This window comes from Kogia breviceps, chromosome 18 (genome assembly GCF_026419965.1).
Source record: "Kogia breviceps isolate mKogBre1 chromosome 18, mKogBre1 haplotype 1, whole genome shotgun sequence".
In the NCBI taxonomy this organism is placed as follows: domain Eukaryota; kingdom Metazoa; phylum Chordata; class Mammalia; order Artiodactyla; family Physeteridae; genus Kogia; species Kogia breviceps.
This window is the reverse complement of record NC_081327.1, coordinates 6,597,629-6,613,205: the sequence shown is the minus strand read 5'-3', so window position 1 is coordinate 6,613,205 and position 15,577 is coordinate 6,597,629. Positions and strand designations below refer to the sequence as shown.

The window sequence follows — 15,577 nt, the reverse complement described above, 5'->3', positions numbered from 1 at the left end:
CCTATTGTGCGTGTTGTGTGTGCGTGTGCGCGTACACAGGCGCACACACCCTGAGACCCCAGAAAGACACCCCCAGAGTGCAGTTTGAGAAGTCTTTATTAGGAGGGATGGGGAGGAGCGTCTGCTGGCTCCAGGAGTTGGGGTGGGCATGGGAGGTTGAGGTGGGGATCCTTAGAGGAAGAGGAGGCCTGGGTGAGGGGAGCGGTCACAGGCCAAGGGCTGGGCTCTGGGACCCCCACAGTCAGAGCTGCTGAGGCGGCAGAGCCCGCAGTGACAGCTGAGGGCCACGGGGAAGGAGACCATTGGGTCCACACCAGGCGGGCAGCCGGGGAGCCGGACGGAGGCAAAGCGCAGCTCGCGGTAGGTGCACACGGGCTGGGGCACAGGCGGCAGGGCAGCCGGCAGCACCCGAACCTGGAGGTGGTGGGGTTGTGGGGGGGGCTTGGGTGTCTACTTGGGGCCAAGCCCTCCCCCGAGCTCCCTCACTGCATGCACCCTATAGATCCCAGACTCGGGTGTCCAGAGGACTGTCTGTGCTCTCCTTCCCACACGCCCAGCCCCCGCCCCGGGTGGCAGGCCACCCTTCTACCCCCGGGGCCACTTCCTGTCTTCTGTGGGCCTGGCCCTGAGTAATCCGCCTGGAGCTGAGGTGGCAGCACCCACCCACCCCGGGCAGCTCACCGTGCTGGGGCAGTAGCCGGCACAGATGCTGGCGGTGAAGGTGATGCAGACAGGGCAGGCCTCGTTCTCAGCGGCCAGGGTGGCGTTGATGGGCCGGCACAGCGGCCGCAGTGGCCCCCTGGGTGCCCACACCCCGGCCACGCTCAGCAGCAGCCACAGCCACAGCCGCAGCCCCTGGGACAAGGCCAGTGCCTCAGGGCCAGCCTGAGCCCTCCGCTCCGAGTCCTTACCACCCACCCCCTAGCCCTGCATACACACGTTCGGGGAGCCAGCTCCTCTGCCTGACGTCTTCCATTCAAGAATCTCCCATCCCCACACCCAGGGACCCCAGATACCCCAGCACCTCAGATACCCACCCTCCGGCCCTGCACCAGCTGCTTCCCTCCTCCTGCCAGGAAGCTTGCTGGCTCTCCACACCCTTCTAGAAAGAGGCCTCCTTTGCCAGGTCACAGGACTCTCCCTCTTCCTTCCAGCCGTGGCCTGGATGTAGTCGCAAGGGGCCCAGGGGCCCTGCGGTCTTACCTGAAGCATCTCCATCCTCGGTGTCTCCCCTGCCGCGTTTACCTGGTCTTATAGCTGTGGGCTGTGGGGGCGGCAAGGCCACTGGGGGCGGCAGCATGGTGGGGTAACCTGGACACTAATCTCCCCGGGGGCGAGAGGCAGACAAGGTCAGGGAGATGCAGGAATGGCCCAGTGGCGCCCCCCTCCCCCCACTCCCCGAGTGGCTTCCGCGCCAAGAAGCAGAAGACGCCCAAGGTGAAGCGGACTTCACAGACTCAGTCCCCAGGTGCTAGAGAGGCCGTGGCGGGAGCACAAGGAATAGGCTGTAGGAGGCCGAAGCTGTGCCCCTTGCCTTGTGGGCCCCCCTCTACCCATCCTGAGGGGAGCCCGCCAGAGGCTGGAGCGCCGCCCCTCGGCAGTCCTCCAGTGGTCATAGGCTGAAGCCTCAACCCTGCTCCACCTGCCTCAGACTCAGTCCCACTTCTTAGGAGGGCTGTGGCTTCGATGTTGGATTCTGTCACCAGAGGTGGGGGTTCCACCGAGACGCGCCGCCCCTTCACCAGGGGTTCAGCGGGAATCCCACCTGCCCCACACTCAGTCCCCCAGAAACCAGGAGGCCGGAACCGAACCCAGCAACGAGCGTGGTTTAGGCTATTTAACTGTCGTCGACTGAGATAAGCTCTGCCCTTTCCGCCGCAGAGGGTGTGTCCCACCCTCTAGCCCACAGCCCCAGCGTACCTTTTCCAGGCTCAGTCCCGCCCCCGCGATCGAGTGGGCGTGTTAGATTCGCCCCGCCCCCGGTCCAAGCTCTGCCCCGCCCCCAGGTGGGGGGCGGTGTTCCCTCTTAGCCCCACCCAGTGTACCCCTAGTCCCAGTCTTCCAGGCTCGGCACCCCCGCCCCGCTTTGGGGCGTGTCCAGGGCGGGGCTGGCCCGTCTGGCTCAGACCAGCGCCGGCTTTAAGCTGTCGGAGTTGAAGTTCTCGGTGCTGTCGGCTTGGGGCGCGCTGTAGATGCCTGACTCGGGTTTCCAGTGGGGGCCGCCCCAGGGCAGCTCCAGCGGGCAGAAACGGTCGATCCGGCGGAGCGGGTGCAGCGGGGGGCTGTAGGATACTTGAGCCGGAGACAGCGCCCCGCGGTGCGGCACGGCTGGCATCACCGGGCAGGCGCGGGCCGTGCGGATTGTCGGCGGCCGGAGTGGCCGAGAGGAGCACGGACCGGGCGGCTGCTTCGGGCCGTGGCCCCAGGCCTGGGGCGTCTCCCCGAAGCTCCAGGAGGTCATCGAGTCCTTGCGAGGGTAGCCTGACAACTCCTTCCTGTCGGGGGTTGCGGTGGAGGCACGACGGGGAGGACACATCTGTAGGAGTCGGGGAGCCTTTAGGAAGCATGCGACCGGGGGGGTCCTAGCCTGGATTCCTGGGTCCTCGAGGTATTTAAGGGCCTGGAATCTGGGACTTTTCGCATCCTCGGAAAAGAGTTATCTGGGGGACTCAAATACCAAAGGAGGCCCGCCCTAGACCCTCCGGGTCACATCCCCAGATCCAGAACTCCTTCTTGGGCCGTTTGCAGGCTTCCTGTTCCTGAGAGTTGACACTAAGTATATATACCAGGGCGCTAAAAGAGGTAGGGGCTGGGTCTGAACTCCTGATTATTGCGCGTGCAGGAGCTGAAGGCCGAGACTACTGAGTCAGAGACGGGGAGCCAACACCGGGGGGCTCGGCGTCCCACCAGCCTATGCGGGGGCTGTGCAGGGGGGCGGTGCCAAGGGAGGACCCAGGCTCACTTCGAATAGGCCTGGAAGTCCCGGGCCGAAGTGGTCAGATAGAGCTGATGGCGGTCCAGGATGCCCCGGTCAGAAATAATGAAAGGCCGGCCAGCCAGCTCGGGGTTCTCCGTCCAGAGGATTAGAGCCTGAGGAGGATCGCGGGAGGAGGGGTGAGCAAGAAAGGTTTCATACCCTTTTTCATGCCCTGTGTCCCAGACGGAATTCCTCTTCCTCCGGCCTCAACTGCGCCTGTGAACCAGACCGACACCCGCCCCCAGAATCAGGATCCTTCCTGGCCAGTTGCACGCCGGTGCACTTCAGCTTCGCTCCCCAAATCGGAACCCTTACTAGCCTCACCTCCAAAATCCAAATACTTTCTGCCCGTCATCGGACACAAAGCCAAGCAACCCAGTCACTAAAAAACCTTCCCTGCTCCTCCCCTAGATTCCAACCTGCTCGGTCCCGCCCCTGGAATTCAGCTGCGCCTCGGGCGACTATTACTCCTTACACCACCCTAACAGGGGAAGCCAGCCCCGCCTTCCGCCCCAGACCGGCCTCGGAATATTCAAGCTCCGCCCACACATACATTAGGCTACCTAGCTCCGCCCGCAGCCTCAGAACCGCCTCCTAGGCCCGCCCCAGGATTTACTAGCTGTTCCCCCAGCCTCCGAGCTGGGATTTCAGGCTTCGAGTCCCCTCCTCCTCCTGGCTCCGCCTCAAAAGGCCTAAGCCCCTTCCCCACTCAATGTAACCACCAGCTTCTGTCCCACTCTTTAGACCCCAGACTCAAAATTCCCTCACACCTCGCCCCAGGGTCTCAAAGCTCTGCCAGCTCCTGCCACTGCGGTCTTCTCCGCTACCTGGGAAGGGCCCCCTCGGTTGTGGTCCGCAAGCTCCAGGGGCTGGGGCCCGATGAAGGAGGTGGCGCCCCGGTCCAGGCTGGGCCAGCCGCTGTGCTGCGCCCTCGTCTCACTGCACTGGTGCTTTGTGATCAGAGGGAGGCGCCAGCCGCGGTGTCTGAGCTGCAAGAAGACGACGCGGGGACACAACATGAGGGCGCACGGGACTCCAGTGCGGTCCCCAGCCCTGTCTCCCGCGGACCTGGGCATCCCAGAACCTTACTTTTTCCGCTGCATCCTTGATCCCCCCAGTCCGCGTGCGGTCCTCAGGTTCTGGGGCCTTGGGCTGCGCGTAGGGCCCGCCGTGGGTCTTGGGCACGTGAGCCGAGCCCGAGGTTGTCTCCCAAGTGCTGGTGACCTCGTCGAAAGCCCAAATATGCAAATCCTGCTTTGCGGCCGGGGGCAGGGGCTCCGCGACCGTGGACTGACGAGAAGGTGCAGGACGTCAGCTGAAAGGACTCAGGAGTCTCGTCCGCAAGCCCTGATCTTTCCCAGTCAGTCCCCAGCCCTTTCCTCCCGCCAGTTCAGGCATCCAGGTTCCCTGACCCCTCCTCTCTCAGACCCAGCCCCTGGAACCCTCCTCCTTCTGTCAGACAGGACTCTAAGCCCGGAATCCCCTTTTCTCTCAGCAGGTGTCTGGACCCCCAGGCCCCTCCTTCAGTCTGGGCCCCCAGTCTCCTCTTCGCTAAGAGCCTAGGGTCCTCTCACCTGCACAGTGGGCGAGGAAAAGGGCACGGGCGGGTTACAGTGGTGGGCGACGCCACTGCTGGTGAGATGCCAGCTGGGCTGGGAGCCAGGCACCTCGGTCCCAGAGATGGCGGACCGTGGAGGATCGTAGCGCCGAGCTAGGGTCCGACCCGCCATGGTCCCACCCCCGCCCCGTAGCCTAGCAGGAGCCGGCTTGTTGTTGCTGTTGCCCCGGGTGACGGAACCCTCCCACCCTAAACCCAGCCAATGAAGGGCCTGCAGGCGTGCAGATGGATGGAGTGAGAAAGACACCCAGGCAGGAAGGAGGAGGATTCTGAGAGAGGAGTACAGAGACCCCAAGAGAGGCACACAAACTCAGAGAAATGGGGGGGGGGACGGAGACGCAGAGGGAGAAGGGGGAAGAAAGTGCGGGGGAGAGCAATAGAATTCCAGAGTTCAGAGAGTTTGAGACCCAGAGACCCAGAGAGGGGGCAGCAGAGAGAGGGGGACAGAGACCCCAAAATAGAGGAACAGAGGGAGAGGAGGGCAGGGCTACCCAGCGCACCAGGGCATCCATGAGAAACATCCCCCTTGCCTACAGGGTCCCGGCCCTCTTGGCCACCTCCTCCCTCTGCCAGGACAGCCCACCTCGGCAGCAGAGGGCAGGGGTGAGGGGCTGGGTAACGATTTCCAGACTTCCCCAGGGCTCTCCCTCCCTCCCTGTGTGTGCTGAAGGACTCGGCATCAGCTTCGGCCTCTTCTGTCCTGCCTGCCTTTGATTTGGCTGAAAACTTCCACCTGGGTATGGGGGTGGGAGAAGAGGGAGGGACGCACGGGGAAATACTTAGCAATAGAGAGGGGGGTGTGGAAAGAGCTTTGCTGAATGAGAAAGAAACACACACAGGAATGGGTGAGACAGTGAGTGAGAAACAGGGACAGAAAGAGAGCTCCTGACCCAGAGATGATGGGACAGGAATTTAGACAGGGAGACAGCAAAGGAGGCGGCAGAAAAGAGAGCGGGAACCGCAGACCCAGAACACAGAGATGTAGAAACAAGGGCAAAAGCGTGTGTCTGTGTTTGCATGCGGCTATGGAATGGTAATATATGAAGGGGTGTCCTGAGGGTGTGGGGTCTATCCCTCACTTCTCTGGTCACTTCCTCACTTTAAAGCCCTTTTGGTCAAAGCCTCTGCCTCCTCAGCCCCCATAATCTCATCCCACCAACCCATTCTTCAGACAGGGAAAACTGAGGCTGCCTTCTGCAGCCTGGCCCAGGGTCTCACTGACCCCCTCATTCAGGCTCCTGGGGCCGCTTCACCTGTTGGATTTTCCTGGCTCACTCTAGGCTGATCAGGGTCCAAATCACCCCTGAGCCCAGCCAGAGGGCAGGCCAGTTGGTCAAAACCTCATGCTCTACTCAGGCTGGACAATGGTAAGGTCTATTTCTTTACAAGTATAGGGTAAAGGTTGGGACAGGGAAGAGGGGTAGAAATCTGATTCCAACTCCCCACCAAGGCCAAACTCTTAAGCATCCTGACCTCCTGTCATTCAACCTTGCTTGTACTCCTGCTGTGATAGGTAGCTCACTACCTCAAAACAGAATGTCTAAGCCAACACTTGCCCTATCTGACTAAGTAAGATTTCTCATTCGAACCCCAGCTCCCAACTAGTTGCCTACATGTTCCAGTTTTTATGCTCCCACACACACTTCTTGACATATCCCTTCCTTGTCACTCTCTCCAGGGTGGACAAGGTGATGTCCTCTGAGATCGCATGGTCAGCAGCTTAGAAGCTGAGGGCCTCCAATGGTCAAATCCACCAGAGCTGATCTGACAAGTTGTGTATTAGAGCTCATAAACAGTAGGCACTCAGAAAATATTGGCTATCATCATTATTACCCTCAAGTTCATCCAAGAGAACTCCTATTCATCCTTCAAAACCCCATTTGGTTTCACCATCTGTCTTTCTTGCCCAGATTGAGCCCTCAAAATCAGAGAGCTGTGATTTTTGTGACCATTTGACGAGTTCCCAAACTGAGGCCTAGAGCACCCAGGCCACCCCTGAGGTCTTTTAGCATCCAGCTCTCTTCTTCCTCTACCTGCCCAGGTAGAGGCATGGGCATGGGCCCATGCCCATGGGCATGGGCCTCAGGCCCGGCCAGTCCGGCTGAGGAGCGTGCAGACACAGGCAGTGTCAATTCGAATCCATCGCCAGCCCACACGGCCCTGGGCATCGGTAGTCAATGCCCGCACGTAGGACTGCTTGGCCTTACACTCAGACACCCAGTGTCTCCGGTCCACACCCCGGCAGCCTCCTCCACCCCCACCGGGGCCACCTTCCCCAGCGCTTTCAGCCTTGCAGCGGGTTTCAAAGAAGTACTGGCGAAGAGGACTGCCGCCAGCCGCAGGCACCTCTCCCAGCACCTCCACCTCGCGCCCACGCAGGTCCACAGCAGTCCGGCGGTCTGTCACCCAGCCGCTGACTGCATCACACACAGCCAGCTCTCCGCGGCGACTCGCTGGTGCTGTCTCACTCACCCCCCGCCGACTGCGGTTGGCCGGGCTGCCAGCTGGCTCCCCAAAGGCTCCAGCCTCCAGCAGGAAGAGCAGAGGGGGCCCAGCGGGGGTACCCTTGGACAGGGCTACTCGGGGGGACAAGAGGTCCCACTCGGGCACTGGAAATTGGGGCAGGGGTGAGGGTGAGGCGTGGGGCTCCATTGGGACACTGGGGAGGAGGAAAAGTAGGAGGATGGGGAGGAAGCCTGAGGGGTGGGGTAGCATCTCGCTGAGCACCTGAGGATAGAGAGAGGGAAGCTGGAATTAGAGAGAAGGATAAAAACTAGTGGGGGGTTTGCTGATGGGAACTTCTGTGTGCCAGAACCACAGGGAGGTGGTTCTGGCACTTGTTCTAGAACTTTGGGAGACCCTATATTCTAGGACTTCGATAATGCCCAACTTCTAGATTCATCATAATTAGTCTACTATTATTACTACTAATAGCCAACAAATGGGGAAATACAGGCAAATGGGGAAATACAGGCTCAGAGAGGTTAGTGACTTGCACCAGGTCACACAGCCAGCAAATGCTGGAAGTGGAACTTGAACCCTGTCCCAGCAACTCCACTCTGCCATCCTGCCTCTACAATCCCAAGGTACCCTAAGCCCTGCAGCCTGGAGGAGGTTTGAGTTTCCAAAATTCTGAGAAAGGTCATGTTCTGGAATCCTAGGGAGACCCAAGTTCAGCTTAAAACTGCCACTGTGAAGGCAAGACACTTCCTCTCAGGTGGGGCTTCAGTTTCCCTGTCCATGAAATTGGCCCAGGGCTGGGAGACACTGGCAGGGGTGTGCATACTGCAGTTTCTCTAGAACACTCTGGAAGCCTGTGGATTCTGGGACAGGATGGCCTGGAGAGGACTGAGAAGAAGTGGGTGGTTACCAGACCTGTCAGCACCTCCTCCACCTCCGAGCTCCGGAGTTGGGGGCCCCCAGGCTCCGGGGGGCCCCTGTGGGGGACGCAGGTGGCCCCCTTCTTCCTGACATCTCAGGAGAGGGAGGGGGCAACCACCTAGCGGAGGAAGGGAACAGGTAGGTTATAGAGGCAGGTGGAGGAGGGGGGCCTGAACGCTCTCCTTCTCAAGTGTTCCTCTTAAAGTGTAAGGGACCAAGAGTCAAGGCTGCATCCCCCTGCTGGAGGCCCCTGCCCTGCCCAGGTGATGGCTCCTGGATGGAAAGCAGATGGGGGGAGGCGAGGGGAGGGGAGACGTTGAGGATGAAGGAGGCTGGAAAAGATTACATCCTCCTCAGCCCATTCATCTCTCAGACAGGGCAGGGGCAGGGCTGGCCTGGACACCCAGGTCCCTGAGGGCCCACACTTAAGAAGCCCCGGGTCCCCTAGGCTGCTTCCTGGAATGTTCTCTCCTCACAGGACAGGCCAGGGCCCGTCCAAGACTTCTGTTGCACATACCTGTCGTGGCCGCCTGCCCTGGCTGGGAGATGGGGAAATGGGAAGGGGGAATTGTGAAGAGGGGCACATGTTGACCCAACCAGAACCCGGAGTGTAGGTTCCCAGCTGCCTCCTGCCTCAGATCTGGAGTCCTGGGCCCTAGCTGCCCCCTCCCTTAGGAGAACAGGCTCTCGCCCCCTCCTCACTCAGACCCTAGAGCCCCGGCCCCAGCTGCCTGCTCTTTCAGGAGCTCAGGTCCCCAGCTCCCTCCCTCAGATACGGGAGTCCAGGCCCCCAAATTCCTCTTCCTTCAAACCCAGGAGTCCGGACCCCCAGTGCCCTCCTCCTTCAGACCCTGGAGTTTTAGAGTTCAAGCTCCTTCCCAGGTACTCAGATATACGGACTCCCCGGCCCCGCCTCCCCCAGAAGGTTTAGCCAGGGGGTCCGGACTCCTGAGACCCCGCTGGGGGTCACGGGCTGTCCCTCTGGGACACTGCCCTCCTGCCTCAGTTTCCTCCGCCAAGCCCCGCCCCCGCCGGCCCCGCCCCCGTCCCTCCCTACCCGGGGGCAGGGCGACCCGGACGCCGGAATCCCGGGGGAGGAGGCGCGGAGGCTCTTACCTGGGCCGAACTCCTCGGCTCCCCCGGCTGCCCCTGGCGCGGCGGCGGCTCCTCCTCCTGCTCGCTGGCTGCAGGGACGCCCGCTCGCCCGCCGGCTCCTCGCGGCACGAGCTCCCGAGGGCCCGGGTCGCGGACGGGGGCGGGGCGGCGCCCGACGGCGGAGGCGGGGCCGGGGGATCCCGCCTTCCACACGCGTGCCGAGACCTCGGAAGCCCGGCCTGGCTAGCTCAGCCCCCCGCCCGCCTCAGTCCCAGGAGGCCAGGCGCCAGCACCCCCACGTCCCTCCCTCAGACCCAGGAGTCCGGGTCCCCAGCCCCCTCCTCCCCCGGATCCAGGAGTCCAAGTCCCCCAGCCCCTCCTCCCGCAGACGCCGGAGTCTGGGCCCGCGCAGCTCCCTCTTCCTTCAGACTCAGGAGTCTGGACCCCCAGCCCCTTCTTCCTCAGCTCCAGCCCCCTCCTCCCTCCGACCCAGGAGTCTGGGCCTGAGATTCTTTTGCGTTCTTTTGCCAGTGAAGTGTCAATCCCCGGGCAGGTTCCCACCCTCTGCTCGCACCCCCAGCTCTCCCGGGAGCTCCAGGCCAGACATTAACCAGCTGGGCTCGGGAGTGATAAGGCCCGAGGCCCCGGGGAGACGCTGGGCGAAGGGGTCTCTCCCACATAAGTCCTCTCTGCTGGAATTTCCTGGGTGAGGACTGGGGAGAGGGTCTTGTCCTGAGTTCAGATAAGAGCAACTCAAGGTACTCCAGGACCCGGAGATAGACAAAGATATGATTTGGCAACAGAATGACCTGCTGAGAAAAAGAAAGTGAATAGTGACAGATGAAGGGAGGTAGGGGAAAGGCACAAAAATGGAGAGGAAAAGGGGACAGGCTCCCAGAGAAAGAGCGAGACAGAAACCCAGAGAGAGAGAGAGAAGACACAGATGCAGAGAGAGGGGACGGACATGCTGAGAAAAGGGGACAGAACCCCACAAGGGGGACAGAGACCCAGACACAGAGAGACCTTAAGACAGATGGAGAGCAGACAGGGGTTGGAGTCCCGGGACAGATTTAATGCTTCACCCCTCCCCTGGAGCTATTTTCAGGAGGAAAGCCGACACCCGCCTTCGTGGGGAGGGGGGTCATCCCGTACCCCTCTCTCAGCCTAAATATAGCATGGCAAGGTGGCGGGAAGGGTGTCCCTGGATTAGGGTGTTCCCCTCACCTCTCCCCATCCGAGCCAAGGCCACGTAGAAGGCTGCTGCGGTTGTTGATTGGGGTGGAGGAGGGGGCGCTACCCAGTCTCTGAGTGTCCACTCAGGTCACTTCCCTGACCTCGCCATGCCTCCCATACCCCTAAGCACCCAACATGCCCCACCCCCTACCGGAGGAACTTTTTGCAACTTTCAGTCTCTGATGGGGTAGTAGGGGTGAGTTTTCAAAGAGTAATGGGAAACAGTTTCCGTCTCCCCCTCTCTCCTTGGGTCTCTGTCCCCCTCTCTCTCTCTGTATCCCTCTCCTCTCTGTCTGGGTCCCTGTCCCTCTCTCTTCTCTGGATCTCTGGCCCCTCCTCTCTGGTCTCTTACCCCTTCTATGGGTCTTTGTCCTCCCTCCCATCTCTTACCCCCTCCCAGACCGCTGCCCTCTTCTCTCCTGCTCTCCCTCCTCCCCTTGGGGATCTCTGTCCTCTCTGCACGTGTCTCTTCCTCTTGGGGTCCCTGTGCTGGGCTCTGTGGCTGCCTCCCAGACTCTGCCCTGTTTCTGTCACTGTGAGGGGGTCTGTCTGTCTCCATTTCTTTTCCAAATGTGCCTTTCTCTCCATTTCGGAGAGAAGTGTTATATTATTTAAAGGTTACATTATTTTCAACCTTTATCAAACACTTCTCACAATCTGTACCTTCTTCTATCTCTCTGTGTAAAAAGGTGGTTGGATTAAATCAGGGGTTTCCAAATGGAATTTGTTGGCCACATTCTGAGTTGTCAAGAGAGACTCCTCAAACCAGTTCACACCCTCTGATGCATGACACTTGTGCTCCTAAGGAAGATTTCATTTGACCAAAAAAGAAAGGGGGGGGGTGGTTTCCTAGCTAAAAATAACAACAACAACTCTCTGTAAACCACTGGATGGATTTTAATAAATTAATACAAGTACTTTGAAAGTTACCTGGCACACAGGCAGCCCTACATATGTTAGTGACGTAACCATCCTCCTCTTCTTCCTCCTCCAAATGCCCTTTTAGTACTGAAAGACCTCTGACCTTGGGTAACCCCCTCCCCTCTGAGCCTTAGTTTCCTCATTTGTGAGAAATGAGGCTGTTAGACCCGGGAAGTCCTGTGCAGACCAGCAGGCTGATGGGGACATGTAGGGTCGAGCAGCAGGCCACAAGTCCAGCCCCGCCATCCCTCCCCGGGGACAAGCCATGCGACCTTGGGAAGCCACTCGCATGCTCTGAGACACTGCTTTCTCCCCAGGAAGATAGAGTGGGCCCTGCAGTTTGTCTGACACACTTCTTGAGCTGCGGGAGGATAGGGTGGTGCATCCTGATTTGGGATCCCTTTGTGATTCCATGGAATACACTGTGCATCTCTCCCAGGTTCAGGGGCACTGACTTTTTCTGCCTTTTTCTTTTTTGGTTCTCTTTCTCTGGGGTGCTCTGGTCTCTTTCCAGCTCTGGGTCTCTGTCCCTCTCCCTCTGGGTGCCTGATACCTGCCCCCTCTGGGTCTCTGTCTCCCCCCCCCTCTGGGTCTTTTTCCCCTCTTGGGGGTTTCTTTCTCTTTCTTTCTCTGGGTCTCCATCCCTCCCCAGCTCTCTGTCCCCCTCCTTTGGGTTTCTATCCCCCCATCATGTCTGGACAGAGTACAGTTTCTCCCCCTTTCCCCTTCCCTGATGGCTCTGATCTCCATGTCTGGAAGGAAAACTCCATGGGAAGACAGATAGAGAAGGGGTTTGAATGGCAAAAAAAAGCAGGCGTGGGGTAAACGGAAGCGGCGTCTACATCTTCTGAGTTCACCCAGAAGCCTTCTTCTGTGTGAACAACTGAATCTACAGATACAGAACCTAGCCCTGCCCCTTATAGGCGTGACACTGGGCAAGCCAGTTCAGTTGGTCTCCTAGAGTCTACATACCATATTCACTCCTTGACACATGTTTCAGTCCCAGTGCTGTTATCCTTGGGTCCTGGCGCTACCACTAAATGCAAAACAAACCAGCATGGCCCTGTGGTGCTCATACATCCAGTCCAGCTCAACCCAACGTTCCTACAGGACTCAAGGACGCAACTTGATGTAACCCAAATCAAACAGTTGTATGACCCATCTGAACTGGTCCTACGAGGTTCACATGATTATACAACTCATTACGACTCAACTCATTGCAGCCCCGACAAACTTCTAGCCACATAACTCGACACAATTCAACACAACAGAACCCTGAAAGACTCCTATGCTCATACATTCCAACCCAACTTAACCTCATATGACCTAGAAAGCTCACATTCTATCACATGGCTCTTCGTATTTCTACATGACTCACAAGTTGACAAAACTTAAAATAACACGGCCCTAGAAGAATCACAAAGCCACGCAGTTTCCAGTGTCTCAACCCACCTCTACGGCACCGTGCGTGAACACACAATCAGTCCCAACAGTGCAGTGGGTGACCACCTTACTTGATCCAACATGGCCCTAGGGGACTCAGAAAACCACAGAACCCTGCATAATGCAGTTGAACAAGACTCACCTACACGCGTAACCCAACCCGACCCAACATGGAACTAAGAAACTCACAAAATTATGTGACAAAACCTATCTCAATACTACCCCAAGCTTTACACAACCCAATGCAACACAAACCGATGGAGGCTCCCCCTCAAATCAGCATAACCCATTGGCATTCGCTGTCACCTAAGGAGGTACCCACAGGAGCTACCAATCCACAACTCAAGACCCAGTAAGACTTAGTGTTCCCCAACTCATTACCACCTAACTTAGTTCTTCCTAAACCCAACGCCCTCCCCCCAACTTTCTCCCCTCCCTCCCTCCCTCCCTCCAAGGAAATGTGAGGTTCTGCAGACCCCAACTGTCCCTCACACTTCGGTGACCATGTGTTTCCCAGGGGGAGCCCAGAGGAGTGGGGCTGCGAGCTCAGGAACCTCTCGATCCACAAACCCCCCATTGACCTTGCCCTCCAGTGGGCAACAGGGCTGCGTGTCCACGTGGCTGTACATCCCGGCCTCTTCGTTGTCTGTCTCCCGGTGGTAAAAGTAGCTGAAGTTGGAGACGATGACCGGCACAGGGAGGGAGATGGTCAGCACGCCGGCAATGGCGCACAGAGAGCCCACTATCTTGCCGCCCACCGTGACGGGTGCCATGTCTCCATAGCCAACTGTGGTCATGGTGACCACCGCCCACCAGAAGGACTCAGGGATGCTGGTGAAATGGGATTCTGCCCGGTCGGCCTCAGCAAAATAGACTGCGCTGGAGAAGAGGACCACACCAATGAAAAGGAAGAAGATGAGGAGGCCCAGCTCTCGCATGGAGGCTCTGAAGGTCTGGCCCAAGATCTGCAGGCCCTTTGAGTGCCGGGACAGCTTGAAGACGCGGAAGACGCGTACGAGCCGGATGACCCGCAGGGTGGCCAGGGACATGGCTGGCTGCCCCACCCCCCGCTGCCGGGCCAGCTCAGTGCCCAGTGCCACAAAGTAAGGCAGAATGGCCGCGAAGTCGATGAGGTTCATCACGTTCTTGAAGAAGGCTGTCTTGCTTGGGCAGGCCGCCAGGCGCACCAGCAGCTCGAAGGAGAACCAACAGATGCACAGCGTCTCCACCACAAAGAACGGGTCATCGAAGGGCAAGCGAGGTGGGGGTCCAGGCAATGGGCTGGAGCCGTTCAGCCGAGCCGGAAACTGCAGAGAGGAAGGGGTTCAGGGAGGACCATGCCAGGGCTGGTATACACTGGAATGGCCATATATCCTGTTTAAATATTCAACTACTTCTTTACAAATTGGTCAATAGCTGCTGCCCCCAGAACCCCGGTGACCTAGCTGTAGTGCACTCCTCCTCGGGACCCCCACGGAAGGCTGACTTTAGGGTCCCTGATCCTTCATTGGCAGGGCCTCCGGAAATAATGCTTGAGAAGGGCTCAATCTCTTCCCTCCCCAAATCCCGCCCCCAGAGTTGAATTTCCAGATGGGGAGGGTCCCCCATCCTAGCCCCACTCCCTTGTGCCCTGCCCTCCCCAAACCCAGTCTGGACCATAATGGTTAAAGACCTTATCTTTATGCCAAAAGCCGGGCCCCTCCCCTCACGATCCTCAGCTCAACTTTCTTTATGATGGATTCCTTTTGCCCCACCCCTCGATCTGCAGCTCCCTCGACGGCTTTCTTCAGGTCCCAGATCTCACTACCTCCAGCCCATCCTTCCCATTGGTTACTGCCAGCCGTATAGACCCCCGATTTTTCAGTCTCTCCTTATCCCTCAGTTTTGATTTCTTAATACACCTGTCCTCCTGTGCTCCTGCCCTCCAAAAGCCGGGTTTCTCACCTACCTCAGCGCACGCCTTCTGAAAAGGCAGGTCCTCCTATTTAGATCCTCAGGCCCCGCCCCATTAAGCTACACCTTTCCCGCCCCCAGCCCAGGATTTAATGTAGAGTCCCACGGTCTGGCGCCGTCCCTGGCTCGCCCACCTCTCACAGGCCTTTGCCCACCTTTGATTGGTCAGGTCTTCCAACCAGGCCCCCAATGCCTTGCCCATCCACAGCCAGGCCCCACCTTCCTGAGAGGCCCCCACCTCCCATTGCCCCTTACCCACTTTATGATTAGCCAGGACCCCGTGGACCTCGTCCAGCTCCTCCCAAACCCCGCCTCTCCACGCGCAGGCCCCGCCCCCTCACCGGGCCAGCTGCAGCCACCGCGGCGAGCCCCGAGTTGTCGCGGTCGTCGCGGAAGTCGGGCAGCGTCTCGAGGCAGAAGACGACGATGGAGACGAGGATGACGAGCACTGAGACAACGGCGAGCACGCGCGCGGCCTGCGAGCTCTCGGGGAACTCGAAGAGCAGCCAGAGCTGGCGCGCGAAGGCGCGGCGGGGCAGGGGGCGCTCCGATGGCAAGGGGCAGCCCTCATCCTCGCGCAGGCGCGCTAGCGCCGCGGCGCCCAGCCCATAGAAGGCCACCTCCTCCAGAAAGACGTCGAGTGGCACGTGTGCCGGCCGCCGCAGGCGCCCGCCCGACTGGTAGTAATAGAGCACCGCGTCGAAGCTGGGACGGTGCCGGTCGAAGAAGTACTCGCGTCGCGCGCCGTCGTAGAAATGGCTGCGGCGCACGGGGTCCCCGAGCAGCGTGTCCGGAAAGCGGCCCAGCGTGCGCGCCCGGGTCTCGAAGCGCAGCCCAGCCACGTTGAGCACCACCCGCTCGCAGCAGGCGCACGGCGGCGAGCACCCGGGTTCCATGGCGCGCGCAGCCCCGGCGACCCGCGGACGGACGTGTGGCCCCGACGCCCGACCCGGCCC

The 15,577-nt window shown here is 59.6% G+C and overlaps 4 protein-coding genes across 5 annotated transcripts; all 4 read right to left on the bottom strand.

The window, feature by feature from the left end:
• Positions 1 to 78: 78 nt before the first annotated feature.
• Positions 79 to 2,042, bottom strand: LHB (luteinizing hormone subunit beta). Its single transcript, XM_059046155.2, has 3 exons — positions 1,204 to 2,042; positions 682 to 855; positions 79 to 414 (listed from the first exon to the last, which is right to left on the bottom strand). Exons 1-3 carry the CDS (start codon positions 1,216 to 1,218, stop codon positions 172 to 174), a joined length of 432 nt encoding a protein of 143 aa, XP_058902138.1. The 5' UTR covers positions 1,219 to 2,042; the 3' UTR covers positions 79 to 171.
• Positions 2,043 to 2,122: 80 nt separating this feature from the next.
• On the bottom strand, positions 2,123 to 4,723 carry SAXO3 (stabilizer of axonemal microtubules 3). The gene is made up of 5 exons (XM_059045623.2): positions 4,552 to 4,723; positions 4,067 to 4,267; positions 3,805 to 3,966; positions 2,963 to 3,090; positions 2,123 to 2,495 (listed from the first exon to the last, which is right to left on the bottom strand). Exons 1-5 carry the CDS (start codon positions 4,705 to 4,707, stop codon positions 2,123 to 2,125), a joined length of 1,020 nt encoding a protein of 339 aa, XP_058901606.1. The 5' UTR covers positions 4,708 to 4,723.
• Positions 4,724 to 6,421: 1,698 nt separating this feature from the next.
• Positions 6,422 to 9,202, bottom strand: NTF4 (neurotrophin 4). Of its 2 annotated transcripts, none has more exons than XM_059046126.2 (3): positions 9,093 to 9,202; positions 7,966 to 8,094; positions 6,422 to 7,322 (listed from the first exon to the last, which is right to left on the bottom strand). In XM_059046126.2, the coding sequence occupies exon 3, from the start codon at positions 7,308 to 7,310 to the stop codon at positions 6,678 to 6,680; it is 633 nt and encodes a 210-aa protein (XP_058902109.1). In that variant the 5' UTR covers positions 7,311 to 7,322; positions 7,966 to 8,094; positions 9,093 to 9,202; the 3' UTR covers positions 6,422 to 6,677. The 2 variants fall into 2 exon arrangements, with proteins under 2 accessions (XP_058902109.1, XP_058902108.1); XM_059046125.2 differs by having other exon boundaries at positions 7,971 to 8,094.
• Positions 9,203 to 11,181: 1,979 nt separating this feature from the next.
• On the bottom strand, positions 11,182 to 15,577 carry KCNA7 (potassium voltage-gated channel subfamily A member 7). Its single transcript, XM_067018198.1, has 2 exons — positions 14,963 to 15,577; positions 11,182 to 13,975 (listed from the first exon to the last, which is right to left on the bottom strand). The coding sequence occupies exons 1-2, from the start codon at positions 15,515 to 15,517 to the stop codon at positions 13,157 to 13,159; spliced, it is 1,374 nt and encodes a 457-aa protein (XP_066874299.1). The 5' UTR covers positions 15,518 to 15,577; the 3' UTR covers positions 11,182 to 13,156.

Bases quoted from the DNA above. Each gene is read 5' to 3' on its own strand.
- LHB (XM_059046155.2), bottom strand. The intron at 415-681 runs GTGAGCTGCCCG...CACCACCTCCAG, and splicing joins CCGGCTACTGCCCCAGCACG to GTTCGGGTGCTGCCGGCTGC.
- SAXO3 (XM_059045623.2), bottom strand. From the start codon at position 4,707: ATGGCGGGTCGGACCCTAGCTCGGCGCTACGATCCTCCACGGTCCGCC. The intron at 4,268-4,551 runs GTGAGAGGACCC...CCTTCTCGTCAG, and splicing joins TTTCCTCGCCCACTGTGCAG to TCCACGGTCGCGGAGCCCCT. The intron at 3,091-3,804 runs GTAGCGGAGAAG...GATCCTCCTCAG, and splicing joins ACCGAGGGGGCCCTTCCCAG to GCTCTAATCCTCTGGACGGA.
- NTF4 (XM_059046126.2), bottom strand. From the start codon at position 7,310: ATGCTACCCCACCCCTCAGGCTTCCTCCCCATCCTCCTACTTTTCCTC.
- KCNA7 (XM_067018198.1), bottom strand. From the start codon at position 15,517: ATGGAACCCGGGTGCTCGCCGCCGTGCGCCTGCTGCGAGCGGGTGGTG. The intron at 13,976-14,962 runs GTGAGGGGGCGG...TCCTCTCTGCAG, and splicing joins CGGTGGCTGCAGCTGGCCCG to TTTCCGGCTCGGCTGAACGG.